Raw genomic sequence first — 26,416 nt, forward strand, 5'->3', positions numbered from 1 at the left:
GGGATCAGTTGGGGAGTCCCCAGCTGATCCCGGGCTCCTAGCGGCATGCAGCATAGCATAGAGCCAAGGGTCAGCTTGGCTCTGAGTCCCCTCTTGGGCATTTCAAAGAAGGGTCAGCTTGGTTCTGAGTCCCCTCTTGGGCATTTCAAAGAAGGCACCCGCATGCAGCCCGGAGTCAGTGGGACTTCCCACTGGTCCTGGGCTGTAGCATTTCTCCTTTGAAATGTACAAGAGCTCCTCTGGGGGCTCTTGTACATTTCAAAGGAGGAATGCGGAAGTGCCTATTGACTAGTTAACTAGTCGATGGAACTTCCATCAACTAGTCGACTACTCAATTAACCGCATTTTAACATCCTTAATCATGAGCTTTTGGTTCATCTGAAGAAGTGGGTTGTGCCCACAAAAGCTCATGATACCATCTACATTTTTTATTAGTCTCTAAGGTGCTGCAAGACTACTTGTTGTTTTTTAAGTTTTTTCAGTTACAGACTAACACAGCTACCCCTCTGAAATTTCTGGACACACTATTTTGCTCCTCCCCTTTTGTTACTAGTGCCACAGTTTATGGTCCAGCAAAGGTACCCACTCCAGGCTTCTTACCCATCACTTCACTTGGGACGAGCTCCAGGTCTCTCCGTCCTGACCTGGATTTTTCCAGGTTGCACATTGCCCTGCCATGATGCTTCTGAGAGCACCAAAGGTTGAAAGTCCACTTATTGTCAATTGCTTTCAGCATGAGGGAGTCTTGACTGTCTAGCTCTTAGTTCAAGCCTGTCAGCCACACAAGCACTTTCTTCTGGGTGACAACAAATACTAGTTGACAATAGAAACACTCAAGTCCCTTCAAAATGTCCCCTCTTTGTATCATTGGATACCCATAGACATCCCAGATCCTCCATTCCCAAAGGAACAGTGTACCTCACGTTATCAAGTCTCCGAGAGGCAGCTGTGTTAGTCTGTAACTGAAAAAAAACCTTAAACAATGAATAGTTCTGCAGCGCCGTCTACTAATCCTAGCCTTTCTCATTCAGACACATCTGCTCATCTTCGTTTCCCTGCACCACCCTTTCCCATGTGTCCTTATAGCCTCCATCAGCCACACATCCCTCTCCTCCACATCTCTATGTATCCTTGCACTGCCACTACCATTCAGCCCTTGCCCCAGTCTGTCTCCCCACTAATCCTTCTGAACCTGTCTGTGACACCACTCCCAGCAACCCCATGCAGTTACTCTCCCCATATCCTGTGCCTCCTCATCTGGCTTCTCTGGCAGGATGCTGTAATAAACACACCCTCTTCTCTATTCACTGCTGGGGCTGCTTGTGCCTGGGAGCAGTGGCTCTATTCTGATGCCACAGCATTTCCTGGTGGATAAAAAGTGTAACTGCAGCACCTCTCCCGCATAAATGCTGTGAGAGAGATTCATTCTGTACATGTGCAGTGATGCAGAATTCCCTCAGGAGTAATGGATGCAGTGTCTTTCTCTGACCTGTAATATCCGGAATCAATCTTTCGTCTTTATTCACAGATGGGGTAACCCTTTGCTGTCATATCATTCCATTTCACTTCTAAGTCGTTTCAATGCTTATGGGTTGGTTTTAATGGTTTTCCATTGACTATTCTGGGTTGATGAAATAGTGGACAACTGAGTAATACATTATTTAATCAGTGAGCCATGGAGGGATAACTCCTGTTTCAATGTGCTATTACCAAGATATATGATTCTTTGGAAACTCTTTCACTACAAGACCATAAGGACATAATTTTCTATATAGTTACATTATTCCTTAATTATTATTTATTGTTATTACCTATGCACACACCTTGCAATAAGTATCCATAAGTTACAAGCTTTCAGAAAAGCTCTCATATGCTACCTTTTATGGATAAATGCCATGAAAGTGGTGTTTTGAGTGTAAGAGTTGCTTACAAGAACAGAAAATCCTTTGCCAGTTGGCACCAAAAAGCTTGTGTGTCATACCTGTTTACGCTGTGAGTTCCTCAGCAAGGCAGCCTAAGCAGGCCAACATCTGAGCTTTTTCTTTTAAGTAATAAATAATTGCCATGCAGCCCTAAATAAGCACATTTGTTTCCAAGGTGAAAACTGTTATGGCAACATATTCCAAACAATAAAAGTACATGCATACTAATAAGTTGACTAGAGATCACCCCACCATGAGTCTTGAGCTCTGATAGAATTCAGGCCTTCAAACTCTACTAATGGTTATTCTGTGGTCACAAGTTCATAATAGCTTTTGCTCAGAACAAGAAATTCTATGTGTACATTAGCCCAATGTTTCTCAACCAGTGGTATGAGTACCTTTAGTACAACTGAAATTTGGAGAAAACAGAATTTTTAAGTTTTACAGTGCTTTATTATTTTTGTACTTTTTACACCTAAAAATTCCATTGCCTGCCAGGCTACAATTAAGTTGTTTAAACAAATGTGTTGCAATGGTAGAATAAAATGTGTGTGTCTAAAAACTGTAGGGGCTGGAGGTACTTATAATTATTTTTTTGAAAAAGGGGTACTTTATAAAAAAAAGGTTGAGAAACACTGCGATAGCCCTTCCACTTTGCAAGTGGGGGGTTTGGTATCCAGAGACTGTGAATAGGTAATCTTTCAAGCAACTGTTTTCTCCTTCAGATGGCTAGGTCTAGAAGTGGACATTTGCCTTTATTTTGCCCCAACTATTTCTTTTTTTGTCTCAAAAATTTATTTTTGTCTGGCACTTTTTTTAAAATAATCTTTTGATAATCATAACACTTCCCAGGATTTACTTTGGTCATGTCTCCCTGAGAGAAGTAACGCACATTTTCATATTAATACATAAAGTTTGCATTTATGAGACAATGGACTCCACAGTTATTTAAAGTTAAAATCACCCTCTTTCTCACAACTACCTTTAGGATTCAAAACCTCTAGCCAATTTTGTGGGTAAAGTTTTAGGTGAAGGCTGAGGTTGGATCTTATTTTATTTACACATTCTGCCTCCATATTGGTAGTCTTCAGTCCTGCCAGGAGCACAGGGGACTGGATTAGAGGATCTTTCAAGGTTCCTTCAGCTACATCTACACTGTAAGTTATTTCAGAATAAATTAGCTTATTTTGAAATAGCAAGTCTACACTATAACACTACACACGCAGGCTATGTGTACACTCACGGCTTCATGCACAAGTATGGCCATTCTTGCGCAAGAATCGGTAGAGCGTCCACACTGCCTGCCCACTCTTGTGCAAGGAAATTTACAGTATGGCATGGTAAGAGAGGGTTTCTTGCACAAGAGCTACACTCTTTTTTTAAACAGGTGTAAGCCCTTTTGTGCAGGAGTTCTTGTGCAAGAGGGCAATGTGGATGCGTGGCAGGGATTTCTTGCGCAAGAAAGCCCTATGGCTAAAATGGCCATCAGAGCTTTTTTGGGCAAGAGATTGTCCACACTGCTATGGGCGCTCGTGCATAAAAGCACAGCTCGCACATGGCAGTGTGGATGTTTTCTTGCGCAAGACTTCTTGCACAAGAATCCTTGTGCAAGATGTTCTTGCACAAGAAGTCACCAGAATAGCCCAAAGGTGGCTGGAAGTTTTTTTTTGTTTTTTTTTTTAACTCCAGTCCCACATCCATCTCCAGTGGCCCGATGCACGATGAGGGGGGTTTTCACCAGGGATGTTAAAATGCCTGTAGCTGGTTAACCGTGTAACGCCCCGTGACACGCTGGGAGGGAGCCAGCCCGCCGGGAGCAGGGCGTAGCAGTTTGGGTAACGGAGACGCATGCGCGTCGGTTACCCGTTTACACGGCTGCACACTGACACGCCTCCTTTGCGGGGGGAGGCGGAGACCACGCGCTGCGAGCCCGGCTCTGACAGGGAGCAATGGCCCTAGCGGCCTCTGGAGCTGCCTGCCCGCCCCGGGCGAGCTTGCGGATTCCCGCTGGGCACTAGCTGGCGCGCGGGGCAGCGGCTGCACCTGAGACCCCCCCCCCGAGCCGGATCCGCGCCCGCCCAGCACTGGGGCGGAGGGGAGGGGAGGGCACGGGGCGGAACGGGCGGCGCGCGCCCCCCCCCCCATGTCGCGAGGCGGCACCTATGGCAGGGGCGGAGCCTGGCCGCACGAGCCGCGACATCCGCCCATTCTCCCCTCCCCGCGATGTCGCAGCAGGGCCGAAGGGGACCCCCCCCCAATGCTCCGCCCCTTCCCCCATGGCTCCTCCCTCGAGCTGTGGGCGGTTTCTGCGTCGGCGCCGGTTAAAAAAAATGGCGGCGCCCAGTGGGCAAGCGGAAGCTGGTAGGAGCGCGTGAGGGGCGGACACCCGCAGCCGGGGCTTGCGCGCAGGTAACACGAGCCTCCTGGCCTCGCGGCCACCCCCTCCCATTCACCGTCGGCATAACGGCCCCGAGTTCCCGCCGCCCCACGTGACCCCATAACGGCCCCAACCGCCCCATGGCACCCAGCTCCCCGCCCCAGCCTGTAGCATTGCCAGTCTGCCCGGCGCTGTACAGGAGTAGCCTCCGCCGAGCATCCTACCAACAGTTCTCTGCCCAAAGCTCCTCTCCTGTAAGCTAGATCCCCAGCCCTAATTAGGGGTGCCAGATGGTTTCAACAAAAATAGGGGACACACTTGACATTACATCACAATCTACATGACATCTGATTTAGAAAACACCGGACATGTCTATTTTCACAGTTATGTTTTCTCAATTTGTTTCCCAAACAGAAAGTTCAAATACTGGACTGTTGGGTTCAGAACTGGACACTTGGCAATCGTACTCCTAAGCGAGAACTCTCATAATTTCCTCTTCCCCCCAAAATGTTCCAATGTTGGCATTGCTACTCCAAACTAGAAGCCCATAACTATGGCTCTTTAAACCACCCTCTCGTCTAGAACTCCCAAAGGTTATGTCTACACTGGGGGGTTCTTGTGCAAGAACACGTCCACACTGCCATGTGCTTTTGTGCAAGAGCATCCGTGGTAGTGGGGACGCTCTCTTGCAAAAGAAAGCTCTGATGGCCATGTTAGCCATAGGGCTTTCTTGTGCAAGAAACCCCTGCCGCGCATCCACACTGTTCTCTTGCGCAAGAGCGCTTACACTTGTTAGAAAAGAGTGCAGCTCTTGCGCAAGAAGCTCTCTCTTCCCATGCTTTATTGTAAATCTTCTTGTGTAAGAGTGGGCGGGTTGTGTAGACAGTCTGCGGAATAACAGCCATTCTTGCGCAAGAACCCACCAGGGTAGAAGTAGCCAGGGTGTTCTCAGCCCACAACTCCCACCCCAAACTAGAATCCCTGAAACTTCCTCCTCCCCAGAGCATCCCATCCCAGAACCTTCCTCCTGTAACCTAGTATCCTCCTAACTACCACCCAAAACATTCCCAAGCCCCCATCCTAACACAGAACCCCCTATAGCTGCTTCTAGAGTCCTGTGGGGATACAAAAATAAGTGTCTGCATCTGATTTTCAATCCACCAAAGCTGTCCCTGGATATCTCTGGACTTGCAGGCCTCTCTGTGACTTCTGCCAAGGGGTGAGGTGTGGCTTGGAGCCACAACCTGTCCATGCTAAGAGCCAGGTGGGCAGCTACAAGGAGCTGTAGTGGACCATCCACCTATCTTGGACAGGGAACTCTACAGCTCTGCTCATCTCCCGGGCCACGCCAGTGTGGAGTGTAACTGGGGAACCATAGCAGACCCTCCACTTGCCTAAGGAGAGGAGGGGATGGAGAGTAGCTGCCAGCTGTGTCCCTGTCCCCTAGAATCCCCTTCCAGGCAGATGGGGAGGGTCTATATTATGGTTCCTCATAGCTGCCTGCTCTCTTTTTTCAGATTCCTGCACATATTCACAAAATGTGTATCTGCATCAATGTTGCTGTCTGCAAAAATGATCCATAGATATAAAACAAGTACCCCCAAATTTGCAGAGCTCTAACTACTTCCTCTGTAAAGCATTTCACGCCCCCCCCTTCAATCACCATGCTGATGACAAGTACTGTTGTGTAGCTAACTCTTCTCTCCCAAGCTGCCCCCCATTACAATATGCTGTCCCACATCAGTACACCCCTAGAGGAGTGTTTACACAAAGTTTTATCCTTTTTTTTTTTTTTTTTTTTTTTTTTTTGTTCTTGTTCAGAATTAAATACAGGGAAAATGACTTGTTTCAGTTATTTATTAATAATTACTACTTATATTAAAACTGCAATAGGTTATTCATTTGGGGGGCACTTCTGTTAACCAGATGAAAGATTTAGAGACCCTACTGCAAATTAAAACTTTCAGGGACTTGATTCCATTCCACATGAATGATTTGTCTCTTCTCAGAGAAGGATTCAATTATAATAGATACAGTGGGAAGAAGAAGTTTGTGTAATAGTAATTAGGGATGTGAAGATTTAATCAGGTGAGGCTTACCAGTTAAAGATTAATGTGGGCAAGGGGCTGCTGCAGGGACAGGATGCTGAAACAGCCTCTGTCCATGGCAGGCCAGGACTCCACACAGGCAGGGGCTCTTCTGACCAGGATGCCAGAGCATCCTCTGCCTGCAGTGGTGGGTGGGGAGAGGCATTCCAGCTGGGCTAGAGTGCCCCCCCCCCACTCATTTTCCTTTAATTGTTTAATCATTTAAACAATATGGCTATGTCTACAGTGGGAGGTTGTTGTGCCAGAGATATGCGAATGAGGCGAAGTGTGGAATATCGCTGAGCCTCATTTGCATACCTAATGAGCCGCCATTTTTGCGGAAGAGGCTCTTGTGCTAGAAGGAGCTGTCTCCACTGCCCCTTCTTGTGCAAGAAAAACCCTCTTGCGCAATGCCGTTATTCCTGAAAATAATCAGCGTAGCGGCATTGCGCAAGAGGGTTTTTCTTGCGCAAGAAGGGGCAGTGTACACGCTCCTTCTAGCGTAAGAGCCTCTTCTGCAAAAATGGCAGTTCATTAGATATGCAAATGAGGCTCAATGATATTCCACGCTTAGCCTCATTTGCATATCTCTGGCGCAACAACCCGCCACTGTAGATGTAGCCTAAGTGTAACCAGTTAGCCAGTTAACAGGATTTTACATCCCTAGTAGTAATGCTGAAGATGACCACTTATGGGGAGGAGAGGAAAAAATAGTTTGCAGCAAAATGGCCAATGTATTTTTGAGCTGTATAGATAGACATTACATCATGGAATGAGTGTGATAGTAAAATACCATCTGATGCTTACATAGCACTTTACAAAGGAAGTCAGTATCATTACCGATTTTATTAATGAGGAAATGGATGTATAGAAAGGTGAAATGGCATGCCCAAAATCATCTGAGGAAGTGGGTCTGGCCCACGAAAGCTCATCATCTAATAAACCATCTTGTTAGTCTTTAAAGTGCTACATTGTCCTGCATATTGCTTCAAAATCATCCAGAAAGTCAGGAGTACCCAGATCTCCTGAGTGCAGGCTCCCTAGCTATTTTCTGTATTTTTTTTAAAAAATTACACCTCTAACTGAAACAGTTATACCACCCAACTTTCAAGAGTAGTCTAGGTGTAAGGATGGAGAAGAATTGGCATGGCACAAGGGATACTAAGGAGTGCTTGTCATCAGCATGGTGATAGAAGAGGGTGTGGAATGCTTTACAGTAGGAATTTTAAATATCGAGTAATTGACTAATCAAATAGTCGATAGGGCGCCTCCGCCTTTAGAGTGTAGCAACATCCCTAGGGCTTCAAAGATGAATAGGGTTACCAGGTGTCCGGTTTTGAACTGGGCAGTCCAGTATTTGAGCTTTCTGTTTGGGAAACAAATTGACAAAATATAAAATGAGAAAATATGTCCGGTATTTTCTAAATAAGATGTAATATAGACTGTGGTGTACTGTCAAGTGTGTCCGATATTTTTGTTAAAACCATCTGGCAACCCTAAAGACGAAAGCCCCGCATGAAGCCTAGGGTCAGCTGGGGTCTCTAGCGCTTACCCTGGGGTTCCATGTGGCACTGCCACTTTGAAGCACCGCGGGGAGCCTGACACTGGGCTCCCCACAACGTTTCAAAGCAACAGGGTTCCGTGGAGCCTTGGGTCTGGCCCCAGCTCCATGTGGAGCTGCTGCTTTGAAGTACTCCCACCTCTTCCCTCCGTCCTTGCTGCTGCTTTCTGATGCATTTGCTTATTGGTTAGTCGACTAATCTTTCACATCCCTAATTTACAGAGGAAGTAGTTAGCAAGGAATAATGGGATGAGATTTTTTAAATGGGTAATGGTTGTTTTTAAGGCTGGGTAATATTCTTTTCATATAAGTGAGAAAAACTGCTAGTCCTGGCAACACTGCTATTGGGAGCAATCCTGCACTTGCAGTGAGATGGTCTAATAGGTATTTTCCATCTTTGACTTCTTTTTGTGATAACTGGATTGAGACTTTCCAAAGTGTGTGAAGAAAAGTTTCCATAACTTGTGTATTTTCTGAGAAAATTGGGACACATTATTATCATCATCATCATCCTGACTTGCTGAACCATAGTAAATTAAGTTTTAAATGTGTAGGATTTCAACCTCAAGCATTATTCATTTTATTGAATAATTACCATACCTAGTAAATTTGAATCAGAAACTCTGAATTAGTGAAGAAAATTAACTGGTGTTGGTCAAAATAAATATCAAACTATAACAAAATAAAAAATTACATTGAAATAAGTCTCTTGGTGCATAAAAATCTTTAGACAATGATATCAAACAATCAATTCCTATTCTTTATGATATTCATCATGCAAAATACCTTTTTCGATGTTCATATTTGTTTTATTGTTTACCTCAAGAATGGAAGTCTTATTAAATAAAGCTTCCATTACTCTTTCTGTAACTAATTTGAATTACTTTGTGGTTTGTAACAGTAAAAATTTTCTTTGCACTAAAATGAGTTGAATAGGTGATTTGGTTTTAATTTTGTTAGCAAATAGTTTTATGAACTGTAATCAATGATCATAATAATCATGTATTTCTGATGAACAACAAAAATAATTATTTAAACCTTTCACCCAGCATATTGGTGTGTAAAAAGTTGTGCATTTCAGCTAATTTAAGTGTCAAGACTGTTTATGAAAAATTTTGGTATCTGTAGGTAATCACAAAGTATGACTTTATTTTGAACAAACAAATCCACAAACAAGCTCTTCAAAATATATAGTATATTGCAAAACTAGTTTCATGTTGGTGCCCCTCCCAGGGTCAGATCCAGTTCTTTAGAGTTAATTGAGAGCTTTAACAACTTACAGTATTTGAAATATGAAGTACAATCTGAAATAATAAAATATTGTTTAAACCATGCTTAAAATACATTTCATTACAACAAAATTGTCATACAAATTTCTCCTGTGGTACTCATTGCTTGACCTTGGATTAAAAGTTATATTTGTGTATTTTTCAGAACAGCCATTGTATCCTAAAGAATGCAGTCTGCTTGGCAGAGATACGGAGTTTGTTCCTCATGTCTGAAAAGGCAGCTAAATGATTTAATTAAATGGCAAAGGAGATTGGTTCCAGGATGCATCAGATCTATTTACAGTGAGACGGGCAAGTGGGAAAGAAACTATGGATTAGAAACAAGAAAGAAAATTGAGAAGTGGTGGCTTCCGAGAATGAAGGAACAGTTTTGCAAAACATCAGAAATAGATGTAAGCTTTTTGAGAAACTTGAAAAATTCAGATTTAATTTTTTTTTTAAAGTGAAATGTTTTTGAAGCGTCCATCTGGAGTATTTTAATGTAGATGTTTTAAATAGTGTTTTCCCCACATGTAATCTACTTGGCAAAATATATATCTTGTAATGGACTATTTGAAAAAGTTATAGTAAGAAAAGTGAATAAGGACACAATATGGTTAATGACATAAAGAATTTTTAAATATATGGCTCCCATTTAATAGTTTTCTTCAAACAAAATATTTACTGGCAGTAAAACCAACATATTTTGTTTGTTTTTTAAAAATACTACTTTCATGCTAGGAGTAATAAAAAAAAATCCTGAGTTGGGGTGCAGTGGAAGCAATAGGACACCAACAGAGAAATGCAAATAGACCATTCTTGAAAGAAAACTATAATAAAGAAAAATAAGACGTCTTAAAAGGGCCAGCAATTAGAAAGACATTGAGAACAAAGCTTTCCTGGTTATGGACAAGAAAATGAGACAACTGTGAGTTGTGCAACAAATGTGAGTCGTGCAACAAATTCCCCAAATTATTAATAAATAGGTATTTAGATGTTTGAATTTATCTAAATATATGCAGATGTCTTTCTAGATTTTTATGAACTTAAACTAAGTTGTCATCATTTCTAGGATTAGTTTTACATAAGAGGAGCAAGTAATGTTTGTGAAGCAGTAAAACTAATGAGAATAGAAGGTGATTGCCAGCAGAGAGTCATGTAGAATCAATTTGTACAATGACAAAAAATAACTTTTTTTTTTTTTTTGGAGGGGAAAGTTCTCTGTACCACAAAGGTGCCAGTAAACTGAAGGGAAATTACAGAAAAGCAACAAAAGTAATTACAGTGCTTGCAGAACTCATATGAGGAAAGATTAAAAACTAAGGTTCAATTCCATAATCCAGTAACATGAGTGCAGGAGTCCTCCCACACAAACTGGATTTCCTTTGACTTTCATTGACTTTAGAGGTACAGGAGCTCACCCATGGTGATTGGATTTCTACATTAGGACTTAAATATGTATATTTGGTAAAATGATTATTAAGGCCCTGATTCTTGTATTCCTACAACATGTGCTTAATTTTATATACACAAGTAGTTTTGTTAATTTCACAGGGACTACTTGCATATATAAACCTGTGTGTATACGCATATGTAAGAGTTGCTGGTTTGGGGTTGAAAGTGACTATGCTAACTGAATGCAACTGTTAGAAGACTGTAAACACTATAGCTACGTCTATACTGCAGGCATCTTGTGCAAGAACTGTTTTGCACAAGAGTTCTTGCACAAGAGTGCATCCGCACTGCTATGTGCTTTTGTGCAAGAGATGTGCTTTTGTGCAAGAGCATCCATGACAGTGTGGACGCTCTCTTGCGCAAGAAAGCTCTGATGGCCATTTTAGTCTGTCGCCTGTCCGCACTGCTCTTGCACAAGAGGGCTTATTCCTCATGGGAAGAGGAATAACTCTTGTGCGAGAAGCCCTCTTTTCTCATGCTTTACTGTAAATTTACTGTAAAAACGCACGTTCAGTGTAGACGCTCCAAGTTTTTGCACAAGAATGGTCATTCTTGCACAAAAAGCCTGCAGTGTAGAAGTAGCCTAAGATTATGCTTAAAACACCAGAATAGTGCTTTAGTGTAGACACTTGCTGCAGTGAAAAGAGCGATTCTAATGTTTGCTGTAGTTAACCCACATCTCTGCGAGACCGTAGCTAGATCGACAGAAGAATTGTCAACCTAGTGCTGTCTACATTGACGGTTAGATTAGCATATTTGTGTGTCTAAGGGGTGTGGATTTTTCCCACCACTAAGAGATGTAGCTATATTGATACAAGTTTTTAGTGTAGAAAAACAGAAAGGAATTGCTAGTACAAGATAAAATCAACCGAGTTATATTTTAGGCTGACTGAGAGACGTTTTCTTAAAAGAGGTATCTATTTTGCTGTGACAATCTCCCAAAGGAAAGGACAGATATTTCCATTGTTAGAGGGGTTTTTTTAATTGGGGAGTACAAAGCACTCAAAAATACTATAAAAATTAATCCTAGATCGAGAAGAGAGATTTAGGTAATACAAATCTATGATCCTAATTTCCATAGTTCTGTGATTGGGTAATACTTAATCATCTCACCCGCAAGGGAGCCATTTCTAAAGTAAATCATTTTCCTCTGAACACTTCAAAAAATGAAGAAAAAGCCTTTGAGATTGTAAACTTTGAAAGAAATCAGTTTTCCCAGGGCGGTTTGGCTTCACTGACCAACTGCAAAAATATATTGTCCCACTAGTGTGACATGTTAAATTTACATTTAGGGAAGCTTGTTTCTCAGAGTTTTTCTGTAATTGAAAGCATCCTAGGAACATTGATTGTCTTTAGAAAAATCCTCCCCACACTGCAAAGATCTTTGATAAACAATTTTAATATATATTCTGTCTCTAATACAATTCTGTTTCTTTTTCACTCTTATCTATGTTCAATCACATAGCTGTAAAATCTCATTCTTCCTTCTCATTTGCTTCTTTTCTCCCCATACCTGCCCTCCCTTAGACAGAAAACAGAAGTCATTAAATTGTCACAAAGATAGAAAGATGACCAGACTTGCATGGAGAAGAAAAATAAAATGAGAATTGTATGTGTATTCCAAGGGAAGCATTGATTTAAATGCATACTTTTTAATACCAGACAGCAATCTAGAAAGCATTCATAAATATGCAAAACTCATAGGATTATTTTTTAATATTTGTTCTATTCCTGGTATTAATGTGACATTTAATAAAATCCAGGGTTAAGGTGCTAGTTGTCTGTAATATCCCAGTAAACCATTTCAATTCCTTTCATTTTGCAGTTTACTGGAGAAACAAAAGGGAAAATCTGAAGGGCCAAATATTTTTGGAAGAATGTTTATTAAATAGGAATACAGAGTAATAATCATTGTACAATAGAACCTCAGTGTTACGAACACCAGAGTTAGAAATTGACTAGTCAACCACACATCTCATTTGGAACTGAAGTATACAGTTAGCAGCAGAGACTGGGGGGAAGAGAAGGGGCAGAGAGGGAGCAAATACAGGGTGAATTGCAGCCAAGGGGAGCCACAGAAATCAGCACAGACCAGGCTGTTGCTTTCCATGGTTCCCCTTGGCTGCAAACGGTGAACAGTAGTCGATGGAAGCCACAAGGCTCTGTGGCTGCCAAGCCAGTAAATAAACAAGTGGGAGCGGCCAGTTATCAGGTTTCTCAGAGTGGATCTGTGGACCACTTTGAGAAACACTGCTTATTTGTTTTTAAAGTTTTTTTTTTTTTTTTTTTTTTTTTTTTAATTAAAATACCGTACTTCTGTTTCTCTAGGTTTGTATTTTTACAAAACCTAAAATCTGGGGCAATTTTGACCACACCTTCTTAAAATATAGCACAAATTACAGTTTTAAATTAACAGTCATTTCTGTTTTCCTTTGTTATGTAAAATAATCTTCTTGTAAAAATAGGTGTATGCAAAACCCCCATGAATGTTTGCATTTAACTTCTGAGCTAAAACACTAGGTTCCAAATTCTCTATTCATGTAAATTGGTACAAAGCAATTGACTTTTAGAGCATTGCCGGTTTATACCACTAGGGAATTTATCTCGAATGTTTTTTATTCAAACCATATTTTTGCCTTTGTGTAACATTACTTTGTTTTCATACTGTTGCGTATAAAGTGCTGACTGATTTTTTTTTCCCCCCAAAAATTAAATGCTAGCTTACTTGGATTTAATTTTTTTAATTCTTCCTAGAAATCAAGACCAAAGTTTTATGTGCTTTCAATGTTCCCATACCCTTCTGGAAAGCTTCACATGGGCCATGTTCGTGTCTATACCATCAGTGACACAATAGCACGGTTCCAGAAAATGAGAGGGATGCAGGTAAGGAAAGAACCTTATAGCTATGAATGTTATTAATAACTGAATAAAACATTATGGCTTCTTTCAAAAGTTTACGACTGAATATTGACTTAGTAAAGTTTTGAAGCTTTACTAGGCAGAAGAAAAATGCTGTTTTGACCATCTCTCAATTTAAATATTTAAATGAGACTGGCACAGAAACAGCTCCCTTACCTTGTCAGACCTTTTTAATAAACTTTCCCTTTATTTCTTTAGTAATTTCTTATATTTGCTCTGTGTGGGGGGTTTTTTGTTTGTTTGTTTGTTTTATCTTGTCTTGTCTCTGCTGTTTGATTCCATATATCTGGTTCCAAATGAAGTCTGTCCTTGACTGGTTGGTTCATAACTCCAAGGTTCAATTATAAGTCATTGGTTCAGGAGTATATTTATACATGTACGGCAAGCCCTGTACAATTCTTAGAAATACCCAAAATTCCAGGCCCAGAAAACATTACTGTGGCTGAATGTTAAAGGGCTCTTTCGATGCCTCTGTTAACTTCATAGCTTCACACTGGGCTTTATAAATGTCCCTTGTATCTGGCCGTTCATCCTCAGGCTAAAGCTTCCCATCTTTGCTCTCCATTCTTGTGGCAACTTGTGTCCCTTTGCAGGTATTGTGCAGGATGCAACAGAAAGCTATAATCCTCACTGAGGTCCAGTCTATGGATGTAGATTAATTAACTAATCGAATAGTTGATGGGTTTTTTTTAACTATTTGATTAGTCGATAAGGACTTCTTCCCCCTTTGAACTGTAGCAGGAGCCCTGCAGAATCACAGCAGAATCAGTGCGAGCAAAGACTGCTTCAGTCTGCATTTGTGCCATTTCCTGCTGTGACTCTACCTCCTCTGCCCTCCCTGGAGACGGTGCTGGAGGGAACTGACTTTTAATTCAGCTTCCCCCAAAACCGGCTCCTGCTTCCTTCCCCCTCCCCCCTTACTGCCTCTGTCTGATAGAGGCAGCAAGAGAGTGGGAGAAGGGACTAGTCACATCACTAGTCAGCTATCCGATAAAGTTTTGCTTATCAGTCAACTAGTCACTTACATCCCTAGTCCAGTCTAGTGAGTAAATGCCACCACAGTCTCTTTGATCTACCAAAAACATATTCAGCAATTATTCTGTACCTGCTGAGCTGGTAGTTGAATTTGAGCTTTCTAGTGGCTGGTATGACTCCATCAGCAAAGGAACATGGGGTAGGTGTGGTCACTATTGGCATTTCAGTATTGCCAATGGTAATCCCCCATCTTGGAAAGAATGTCTGATTGTAGGTCTCTGAAGAGTCCTGAGTTCTTAAGAATGTGATTATCATGCATCTTCTTTGACCAGCCACATCGATGGCAGAGAAGTGTGTTCCCCTTGATCCGCCAGTGCTTGCAAAACCATAAAAAAATAGCCTTTTTCTGTTATGGTATGCCTATACGGCTGTGTTGTTTCAGAATAATTTACATTATTCCGAAATAACATTGTCTGCATCTACACCACAAGCAGTTATTTCGAAATAATGTCGAGCTGGAGGACTGCTTACTCCAACTCTTGTAAACCTCCATTTTATGAGGAGTAAGGGAAGTCAGAGGAAGAGTGCTCTTCCTCAGACTTCCTGCTGTATAGACAGCATCATAAGCTGAAATAAACTATTTCGACTTAAGCTGTGCTATTGACGTAGCTGAAGTTGCTTAGCTTTTTTTTACTTTAGTCCTGCTGCATAGACGTGCCCTTAATGTATTCTCTGTCAAAGTGGGCTGGTGTCAAAATAGGGATATGCATGCTGTCGCAATGCAGTCTGGGATACCATTGCTACAAATCCATGCACTGTGCCCTGCACGTTGCTGAGTGTCAGTCTTTTTGTAGCAGGAAATGATTCATGACTTGACTTAATAGTCCCCACGTAGATTTTCAAACTCCAAAATTATTTGCTGCTGGTCAGTGGGAATCTGGAATTGTAACTTTTCATAGTGTAATCACTAGTTGCTTCTCCACTGTCAATGCAACTCTCATCTGGTGGTGTTCTGCTGGGAAGCGGGAATAAGCTCATTACACAGACACAGGAATGAGGCCTTTTACATCTGAAAGTTCTTCAGCCAGTGTTCTTTGTCCCAGGCCTGCATTATGATGTGATCTGAGCAGTCAGTGCCATTTCTCAGACCCAGAAGCAGCGCTCCATCACTACAACTGATCCATAAATACAACCAACAATTTTGAATCTTTTACATTCTATCCCTTAGCAAATTGTGCTAGAAAAAACTGCCAAAGTCCCCCAGTGTTGTTGTACTTCCTCTGGGTCTGCCAAGACAAAAGAATCACGTGTTTTCTATGTGCAGTGTTCATGAGAATAGTTATTATTTACTTACGGTATATTGCATTTTCCATTAAGAGTAGTACTAGTGAGTATACACAACACTGATGCAAGAAGCCAACTATGCACATGCCCGAGAAATATACAAATTTTGGTGGTAGAAGATGAAGTTAAATTGCATCCACCAAAGTTTGTGGCTATCTCATTTTCATTCCAAAAGTTGGTCTTTATTTCTGAGGTTGCCTCACTTTCATTATCTGAGGAGTTCTGAAAGAATTTTCTCCCAACCAGTTTTTATCTGATGAAGTTTCAGACCTCGTACTTCATATTCTTTTTTTCTTTCATGTGAAAAAAGACTGTGAAGTGTATTAGAAGCAGTGGTTGCAGAACACTGAATTTCCTAGGGAGCTATAAATAGGCATATCTTTGCCTTTGTTAACCTGCTTGAACATCTGTTTATGACTAATGATGATCAGCCAAAGAATTCAATCTTCAGATACCATAACAGACATAAAAGGTCTCTTCCGTGATTTTCATTGTGTGTCAAACTCAGAGCTGTTAGGTCATGATGAATTTTTGCATGAAAAGAAATGTTCTGGAGCCTTTTTGAAGTTACGAGCTTTACTAATTCCTACAATGTAGGAATCACTGTCATCACTCTTGAATTTCTCCTTTATATAGATTAATTTCTGAATCCTTGTCTGTATTTTCAAGAAACAGTCTCTGTTTCTAATCTTTTACAGGTTTGCTATATGTGATGATTACAACAGACAAGGGATTCAGAGTTTCCATTTGAAAACCAAGAGAAATTAATTAATTTCCTTACATGATGGGATTTTATTAAATATGCAGTACAGGTTGTGAACCACTCTAATACAGCACTCTCTGGTCCGGCAACATCCATGGTCTGACATGATTTTAGTTAGCCAGATGTCTACTTGTCATGGGTGTGGCCAAGTTTCCCATGGTCCCATAAATTTTGTTTACAGCCACCAGTCCTGGCTCTTGGTGTTCTGTGCCGTTATATCATAGAATCATAGAGTTGGAAGAGACCTCAGGAGGTCGAGTCCAACCCCCTGCCCAAAGGAGGACAAACTCTAGCAAGATATTTAGCTCTAATTTTCCCCTGAATGTCTCTAAGAGCCCAGTAAACAGTGAAAGTGTTGATGTTGTTGCTGGATAATATTGACTTCCCATGGATCCGCAAATTCTCTGCTTCAGCACCAGAGAGGTTCAACCTGTAAATGCATGACAATTTTAAAAAAATAACAAACCAAAATGTATTTTTGAAACATGAATTGGAGAGGTTTTTTTTTTATTTTATTTTATTTTATACAGCAAAAAAGCAAATTTGAATTTTGCCAGGCTATAAGTTCTTACATCTCTTCCCAATAGAAATTATTAACTTTTGTATTATGGCACATTTTATTTTGAAATGTTTTTCTGGGTGAAAATATTAAAGTTAGAGAACAATGCCATTTATATTTGCTTGCTTTCCTCAAGAAATGGATATAGTAGAAAAGATAATCTTTTTTTAACATTTTCACATTTAAGGTTTCTGCATGAAGATGAAGAACTATTCTTCTGTCTGATCTAGGTCCATTAGCACTAACATAGAATACAAATGAAGTCTATTTTATGTCACCTGAGCATCTGGCCCATGATCCATTGGGAATGACTCCACTTAATCTTCTGACAGAACTGTGGTTATATGTAAACCTAAAGTCCTGTCTGGCTCCTGGGTTAGGTTGTTGAATAAAAGGTTTCTAATGTAACATTCATTATAGGACAAATAGTTTACATTTTAATTACTGAAGACAAGTATTTTACTGTTAACACTACAGATTATACTGTTTTTAAAAAATGTGACCTTAAAGTAATAATCTTATTTCTCAGATACAAATACTGTTAAAATAGATCTTCAGATATATAGTATTAATTACAAATCTTGTTACAAAACTTATTTTTCAAAAGTGCTATGGAGAAATCAATGTGTAGATTTTAATTTACAAGAAAAGTATTCCCTAAATCAACTAGCTTCAAACAGAAATAAATGTTAATTTATACTTTATTTCTTAATGAATTTATACATACTCTTCTGTAAATTCAATGAGAGATGATTTGGACCAACCTATCACATTTTCTTTTCAGTATTTAAAAAAAAATCTTTATTTTGAGGGCATTGTGGACTTTATAAATCTTGAAAAATGTCAGAAATATTTTTAAAGTCATCCAGCTTGCCTCCATTTGAGGCAAAAAATTCTACCATAAATGTTGTTATCAAGATGATTTAAATCTTGATTTAATTCACCAGGTGAATAAATAGTTGATTTTAATACACTTTTGCATATGTACTACTTTATTTTCCAAAGACGGATGCATTCTCATTCATTGATAGAGCCATTAAAACATGTTTCTTTACAACTAAATAGAGCCTTTACACTGCATTTGGTATATCTTTTTGCTACCTAGGAGGATGCACTGTAACGACATACATTTATTTAAGCAATTATATAACTTCATATTTTCAGATTTATTATACATTTTACTGTGTTAGAAGGTGAATTAAGTATTGCTTATTTTACTAGATAATTAACTTTTTGTTCATAATTTGTCTCAAGCTGTATTATATGTTAACTGGACTTTAAACCCACAAAACAGCATGTCACATTTGTTTTTATAACTCAAAACAACCTTTAAGTGTTTTGTATATATCAATTTCATATATCAAAATGTTTCACATTTACAACAAAATGGTTTATTAAATAGAGTGATTAAATGTAGTTAATGAATTAATTATTTCAGGTCATCCTGGGAAAATTTTCAAATATGCCCAAGGGAAAGTGATTGGAAAGTTTCTTCTTGCCTAAGCCTCTTGAAAATGTTGCATTCTCCTAATTTACATAGGCTGACCTGTTTTGCCATATTTAAAAAGCCCTAACTTGATCTCACAAGTTATGTTTTCCCCTTATTGTTTCTTTATATAGAAAAGAACCTTAGCTCTAACTTAGTTCTTGATAGTGGATCATGGACTGAGCATGCTTGTTACTGAAATGTTTTAAGAATTTATAAAAGTTATGGCTTTAACATAATTTGTATAAATTCGGTTATCCTTTTAAACAGGTTTAATTTTAAAAAGGAGGATATATAATTTTAAATAGCAAATTAAAAATTCTGATTTAAATAAAATGCTTTTTAATTTTTTTCAAATAAATCAGTGATTTCTGTCTACAGTGTTTCTATCAAATTCCTACACAAATTGACCATATGTGTCCTTCCAGGGTCTAAGAATAATTCTCTTAAGAATGAGTAAACACAGAGAAATCCAGTTAATTTGTTTCCATGATGTTATTTTAATAGAATTATAGATTAAAATTAATACCATAAGTGAGAGTACCAATTTTTGTATCAATGACTGGCAATCATACTGTAGTGATAGTCTGAAAATTATTATAAGATTTTTTTTCAGTTGGAAGTGACTACTTCTCCATTCCTCTGCATTGTGGATAGATTTATTTTAATTATAGTTAAAAAAAATTTCCTAATGGATGGGATTCCAGACCTACTTTGAATGTTTCTGGTATCATTTCCATATCCCAAAGGGACTTGAAATGATTTTTCCCTCATAACCACATCACAAATTCCTTCTTTGAAATGGCTTGAGATTCTTGTCATGTCTGTCTTATGCTAGTGCTTTTGGAAATGTAGGCAGTTGATGGTATTGAAGACAGGCAAACAGATCTACCTAAGCCTTATAATGCACTTGTCACAATGACATGTTATACCATTGCACTTCAGTTCTGATCATTGTTAGCTTTTACTTCTACTAGCTTCTCCTGAGGAAATGTTGCCCCTTTTGTTAAATTGTTAGATGGTTACTGTGTTTCAGATTAAGTGGATAGCACCATATACATCTCATGAGAACTAAGTCAAATTTGAATCCAGTTTTCCAAAGGCACATAACTAAGATGTTGATTAGCTGACTGACTTTGACATTAAAAAAAGAGAAATTTTTGGGGGATGCAATTAAACATGATAAGAACTTAAAAGACTGAGGATGACAGAGACCTCATTGTGTTGTCTAAGCAGTTTTTGTTGTGTATGGACATAGAGTAAGAGAATAATTTTGCATTTTTTATTTCTTTTGGGAGCAAGAATAGAAATAAATTAGAGCATTACATAAGCATAGTTATTATGATGATAGAAGTCTGTGGGTTGATTTTTCTTTTAATTGGGCAGTAGATTAGTGGAATGTTATAAAATGACACTCTGTTGCAGAGAATTATTGAAATAATGCTGCTTACATGATCATACATAGTAGTCAGATATTCACAGTTTTGGGGTTTCCAGTTCCTTGTCTTCCTGATTTTTAGCTTCTACATATCAGATTCTGTTAGCTGATTGTCTTCAAATTGCCTTTTAAGTTTATCTCAGATGGAAAGCTTATTTTTAAATATCATTCTCACTCAAATGTATAGGTAAGTAGAGGAATGTAGGATCTGTCAAAACATACTAGGCCATTGGTCCTTCAAATTCTTTATCACTTAAACAATAACATTTGTTTTTGTCTGAGGTTGTCTTCTCCTTCCAGCTTTAAAATAAATAATATCTATATGCAGGTTGAATCTCTCTAGTCTGGCACACTTTGATCCAGCAACAGCTATGGTCTAGCATGATTTTAGTTACCTTGAGGTCCAGTTATGCATGTGGCCAACTTTCTCGTGATCCCATAAAGTTTGTTTACAGCCACCAGTCCTGGCTCCCAGTGTTCTGTGCTGTTATTTAACTCTAATTTACCCCCAAAATGTCTTCTAAAAGCTAGGAATGTTAAGTTGTGATTAATTAGCTAATTGAGTAATAGTTGATTGAATTTCCATATATTAATCAATTAGTCGATAAGAGGAGGGCTGCTTGCCACCCCTACCGCAGCACTGAAGTTTAAATGTAGTAGGAGCCAGGCGCACAGGCAGCCTAGTTCCTACTATATTTAAAATTCATAGCTGCAACGGGGTTAACTCTTGGGGGCGGTATGAGCCAAGACTGAATCAGGCTTTTCCTCCTCTGTCTTCCCTCCCCCCACACCACAGAGACGCTGATGGGGGGGGGGAACTGCTTTTAAGCCGACTCCCTCCAGCACTGGCTGACACAGAGGCAGCAAGGAGGGAGAAGTGAGTAGTCATCTCGACTACTCAATAAGCATAAGCTCTTCGGGTAGTCGACTACTTCCTTACATCCCTACTAAGATCCCTGTAAGCAGTGAAAGTATTGGTAATGCTGGTAGATAATATTTACCCTCCCATGGTTTGGCAAATTCTCTGGTTCAGCACCAGTTAGACCCCAAGAGTACTGGACTAGAAAGGTTCAACCTGTATAAAGTTTATTAAATAGATGTAATTTTTGGTACATTTATAAGTTTTCATAACGGAATGCAGCACATCATGAAAGAAGAACTACAGGGCAGCTTATGACACACTATTCCTTATATACCAACTAAGGATGTTAAGTATCGTGTAATTGACTAATCGAGTAGTTGATTAATTTTTGCATCAACTATTCGATTAGTCAATAGGGCGATGCTGCCCCTTTGAAACTTCGCATCAGTTTCAAAGCAGCAGCACTGCACGGAGCCTGGGTCTCACCCTGCCTCTTGCTGCCTCTATAAAATAGAGGCGGGGGAAGGGGGATGGAAGCGACTAGTCAACTATCCTGTCGACTATCTGATAAGCATATGCTTATTGGATAGTTGACTAGTCCTTAACATCCCTAATACCAACGACTCCAAAAATGCAAACAAGCCCTTTGTTTCCTTTTAGCAATTAAGCAAAGGGCTTTCAATCATTTTTCATGCCTTCTTTAGTCAAATCAATAGGGAGATAAAGTTGAATATTATCAGAATATTGACAGTGTTATCATGTAGCATTCTTGATCTCACCCAACAATTTCACACAAACATGAAATAAGGTGTCTGTCAAGACAGAACATAAAGAGATTGCACAGTTGAAAACTTTCCAAGAGGAGGGGTCTGAAATCTCTGAGAGGAATGGATGAAACTATCTTAAATCTTCCTCTTTCAATTCTGTAATCATGTTAACAGGGCCTCCTGGTTAACAGTCATTTATCACTGACAGAAGCACCTGGGCATCTGAGTTCTGTCCCATTGTCCTGAGATTATGGACCACATCATGAAACTAACACGGTTTCTGTGCCATGACCTAATGTTAAGCTTGATTCTTTGGAATCTAAAAATCTTTCAATATATCACTTTCTGTTAGAGTTGGCCCAATTGCACCCTTCTCAGAAATTTTCTCTAGAAGAGACAAGAGATTGTGTGTGGTAATGGTCAGGAACATGATATTAAGTAACCTTTATTGAGGTAACTTCATGGGCCTCATGTAAAAATGCAGATTACAGAATACCAGTTTCTGAATAGCAGTTGCTTCCTAATAATAGGAGTAGTTTTTGGCCACAAGCTTGTTGTGCTTTCCTTCCTCTATATGAGCTCACCTACTGCTTGTTAGGTTAAAATCGCTGATGAGGGAATGTGGAACAAAGAGCATACTTATTTGGTTAAGCGCTTTCTTCCTTTCTGCTAATGCTCTCTCTCAGAACTGACTTATTACTGTCTCTAAATGTCCTTTCTGCTGACTCTCTCACTTAATAAGTGTAGACCTCCTGAGAATTACAGAAAAGAGCCTGAACTGGGAGATGGGTCTATTACAGTGATGGACAATCAAGGCTAATGAGTGGGCCACATAAATGGCCCTCCTTCATGTCAGTGGGCTGCAGGATTGTTGTAATCAAGACATCTCCTGGGATAAGGTAGTTTTGCTAATGGTGCTTGTATACCTACAATTTGCAGGGGGTGCCAATTGAACCATAGCATCACTTTTTTTTTTTTTGGATGCAGAGGGAGCACATGGCTCTTCCAGTCAATGTTGTGTGCAAGCATCATGAACCTCATGTCATTTGCCCTTGTGTGTCACGCTAGTAATACTGGCAAGAAAAAAAACTATGAAGATGGAAACCAGCAGGATGTTTTGCAGGCCACACGTAGAACTTGATGGGCTAGAGGTTGCCCACTACGGGTGTATTTTTTTCTTGCTATCTGGTGGGTTAGGGAACACCTATCATATTAATGGGTAGCAGGTTTAAAACTAATAAAAGAAAGTTCTTCACACAGCGTGTAGTCAACCTGTGGAACTCCTTGCCAGAGGAGGCTGTGAAGGCTAGGACTATAACAGAGTTTAAAGAGAAGCTAGATAATTTCATGGAGGTTAGGTCCATGAAAGGCTATTAGCCAGGGGATAGAAATGGTGTCCCTGACCTCTGTGTGTCAGAGGCTGGAGAAGGATGGCAGGAGACAAATCGCTTGATCATTGTCTTCGGTCCACCCTCTCTGGGGCACCTGGTGCTGGCAACTGTCGGCTGACAGGCTACTGGGCTAGATGGACCTTTGGTCTGACCCAGTACGTCTGTTCTTATGTTCATATAACAAGACTTCTCAGCCCAGGAAGAGGCTACTGCTGTGCTCAATGATCTCTTAGTAAGCAGAATTGGTCAGTCAGTTGTATAACCACAAGATATAGTGACCTTATTCTGAAGTCAATGTCAAGTCAATATATAAGAAAGTGATTGACTTTCTCACATTTCATTGGTTCATCTGTAATCATGGGGGAAATAGTGTGTTTTCTGATGGTGCCTGAATCACTGTACATAACTAAGGAACTGATGCACATATCCATATGCCTTACAAATTATTTTCTTTTTGTCCCTGATTTGTTTGTTTTCCTTTTAGAAAATGACAGTAGTAAAACTGTCCTTATATCTTCTCAGTATTATTTGAGTTTGATGTATCTTCTGATTTACAAGTAAGGTGTGTATTTCAGATGCTCTTCTCTGATTTCTATCCTGTATTCAGTACTATAGGAATCATACTCAGTTGAATAGGCATCTTTCTCTTGTGCTGTGTCCATGTTACTTGAGTGGACAAGGATAGTGTTGAGAGCTGTGTGGGAACTATTGTAATCTGTAGATTCCCTGATTTTGGTCAAAAGGAACAGACATCTTACTATTTAGACAAGTGCATTTCACAAACCTTTCTAATCCATTCTTACTATAGAGCAGGGGTGGAGAGCTTAAGGCCTGGGGGCCGAATTCAGCCCTCCCCCCCACCACTGGGGACCCTGCACCAGCATCGCCCACTCCCCAACCCCACTACTGCACCCCTTCCTGCCCTCACTCCTGCATCCCTAGCCTGCTCCTGCCCTCTCAGCTACCCCAACCCCCAGCCCACTCCTGCAAGCTCCTTCTGCTCACATTATGCACCCCTCCTCCCACTCAGGACTCACCCCTGCCCTCCACCACTTCAAGCCTGCTTCCTGGCATCCCACTCCCCCACACTGAACTCTTCATGTTTGGCCCTACCCCAGAGTCTAAGGAGACCCACAAAATCTATTAGCCCTAGGCTATGGTACGTAAGGGGAATGTGGAAAGTGTCTTTCTGCTTCTTAGTTGGGGGCCACATCAGTGAGTGTTTTTGTTTTTCTTTTTGCTTCTCACTTTGGTGTAGCCCCCAACTGACTTTTCTGTTCATCAGTGGCCCCTGACCCAAAAAAGGTTCCTCACCCCGGTATAGAGATAAAAGAGACAGTGAACTTGAAATGATTTTCTGTAATATATTATGTGCACTACATTAGTCTCTATGGCAACTACATAGACACATCTATTCTGGAGTTTGACTTGCGAATATTTGTAATATGTCTCTAAAACTAAGGCTTCAGTAAAACCTCAAATGTAAATATTTCTTTGGTCCTTAAATTTTAGGGTCACCTTAGATACCTATTAGAGCAAAATATCTTTTGCTGTTGAAACTCTTAAATTGATGTCCTAATAAGAATAAGAATTCCAGATATTGATTAAAAAAAATCTGTGAGGAGATATCAGTACTGTATCACCTCAGAAAAATAAATGTTAAAATTTCCTCCAAGATTGATAGACCTAAATAGGAAGGCACAGAGTACAATGATTGCATGGTTTTTTTATTGTGATGAGCGGCCTAGTGCATTAGGTAAGATCTCTTATTGGACCAGCTTCTGTTGGTGAAAAAGATAAGCTTTCAAACTTCAGAGTTCTTCAGTCTGAAAAAGATAATTAGAGTGTCACAGCTAAATACGACGTGGGGCAAATCGTTAAGGATAAGGCATAAACACATGTTGTAAAAGACTTTTTAAATTGAAGTGGACAGTTAGGAGAAGGAAGGGTTAGTGGGTTACAGCGTGTTGTAACAAGTCATAAAACAAGTAACTCTTGAGTCCATGATTCTTAGTGTCTAGTGGAGTTGTGAATTCAAGCTCCTAGGCTCATCTTTGGAAGATATTGTGCAGGTTTCCTTTGAAGACAAAGACTGATATGTCAGATATGGAGGGATTGCTTTGCGAAAAGAGTTTGTCCTCGAGTGATAGCAATCGTTTTATCATTTACCATGATCAGAGTGTCTTTTATCGTGTTTCTGAGTTCATTTGAGAACGTAGTGATTGTCAAGTTTTATTTACATAGTTATTGAGGCATTTCATGCATTGGATGGAACATATCACATGTTGTGATAGGCATATGTAGGACCATGGATTTTAAAGGTGTGTTGTTATGAGGGTTATTGATCACTTTCGCAGTAGAGATATGTGGAGGTTTTCCATCTGTTATTGCAAGGTCAGGTGCCACTTAGAATCCTTGTGTTCTGTTGGGAGCTTCCTTCTGTTTGAAGACCACAAAAGTGGGGTCCAGGAAAGATTTCTTTCAGGATGCAGTCCCCATCAAGGATGGCTTGTAACTGTATAATGCACTGGTGGGGAACTTTTTTTGAGTTGGGGGCCCATTGACCCACAGAAAAATCAATCTGGGGCTGCACAAAAAACTCCTCACACACTAGAGCCTGGGAGACCCAGTCTTGTAGATTTGTGTGCTCCAGTCTCCCCAGCTGCTCCACCACAGGGCTAGAATGCCAGCACAGGGTCCCCAATGCAGGAAGGGTCCTGAGCCTCAGGGGCCGGATCCAGACAAGTCAGGAGCTACGGTTCTCTGCCCATGATTTAATGGTACCCTGTATGGGTTTCGGTATGGAATGGTAGGTGATGACTAAGTGTGCATGGTCTGTGGTTTGGTTTGGTTTGGTTTTCTGTGGCCCCATATGGTTTGTTTAGAGCCACCAGTCCTGGCTCTCAGTGTTCTGTGCTGTTGTTTAGCTCTAATTTACCCCTAAATGTCTTCTAACATCCCAGTAAGCAGTGGAAGTGTTGGTAATGCTGCTAGACAATATTGACCTTCCATGGTCTGGCAGATTTGTTTAGGCACTGGTCAGGTCTCGAGTGTGCCAAACTATGGGTTGAACCTCCCTGGTATGCACGCTCAGGACCTGACCAATCCCAAAGGAGGGAGTTTGCCAGACAAAGGTAGGTCAGGCCCCTCTGCTGACAAATCCTGGGAGAGCTTGGAGTTTATCGGCAAATCACCAGGCTCTCCTGCATCTAGGGCCACCAGGCTCCCAGCTCCTTTACTAG

At 40.3% G+C, this 26,416-nt stretch overlaps 1 protein-coding gene across 1 annotated transcript in view; it reads left to right on the plus strand.

The window, feature by feature from the left end:
• Positions 1-4,175: 4,175 nt before the first annotated feature.
• LARS2 (leucyl-tRNA synthetase 2, mitochondrial) overlaps positions 4,176-26,416 on the plus strand; it is a 118,850-nt gene continuing 96,609 nt past the window's right edge. Inside the window, exons 1-3 of the mRNA XM_075921874.2 lie at positions 4,176-4,331; positions 9,382-9,628; positions 13,425-13,553. Coding sequence (XP_075777989.2) covers positions 9,404-9,628; positions 13,425-13,553 — 354 coding nt within the window. The 5' untranslated portion in view covers positions 4,176-4,331; positions 9,382-9,403. The remainder of the gene's footprint in view (positions 4,332-9,381; positions 9,629-13,424; positions 13,554-26,416) is intronic.

This window comes from Pelodiscus sinensis, chromosome 2 (assembly GCF_052426305.1).
Source record: "Pelodiscus sinensis isolate ZL-2025 chromosome 2, ASM5242630v1, whole genome shotgun sequence".
In the NCBI taxonomy this organism is placed as follows: Eukaryota; Metazoa; Chordata; order Testudines; family Trionychidae; genus Pelodiscus; species Pelodiscus sinensis.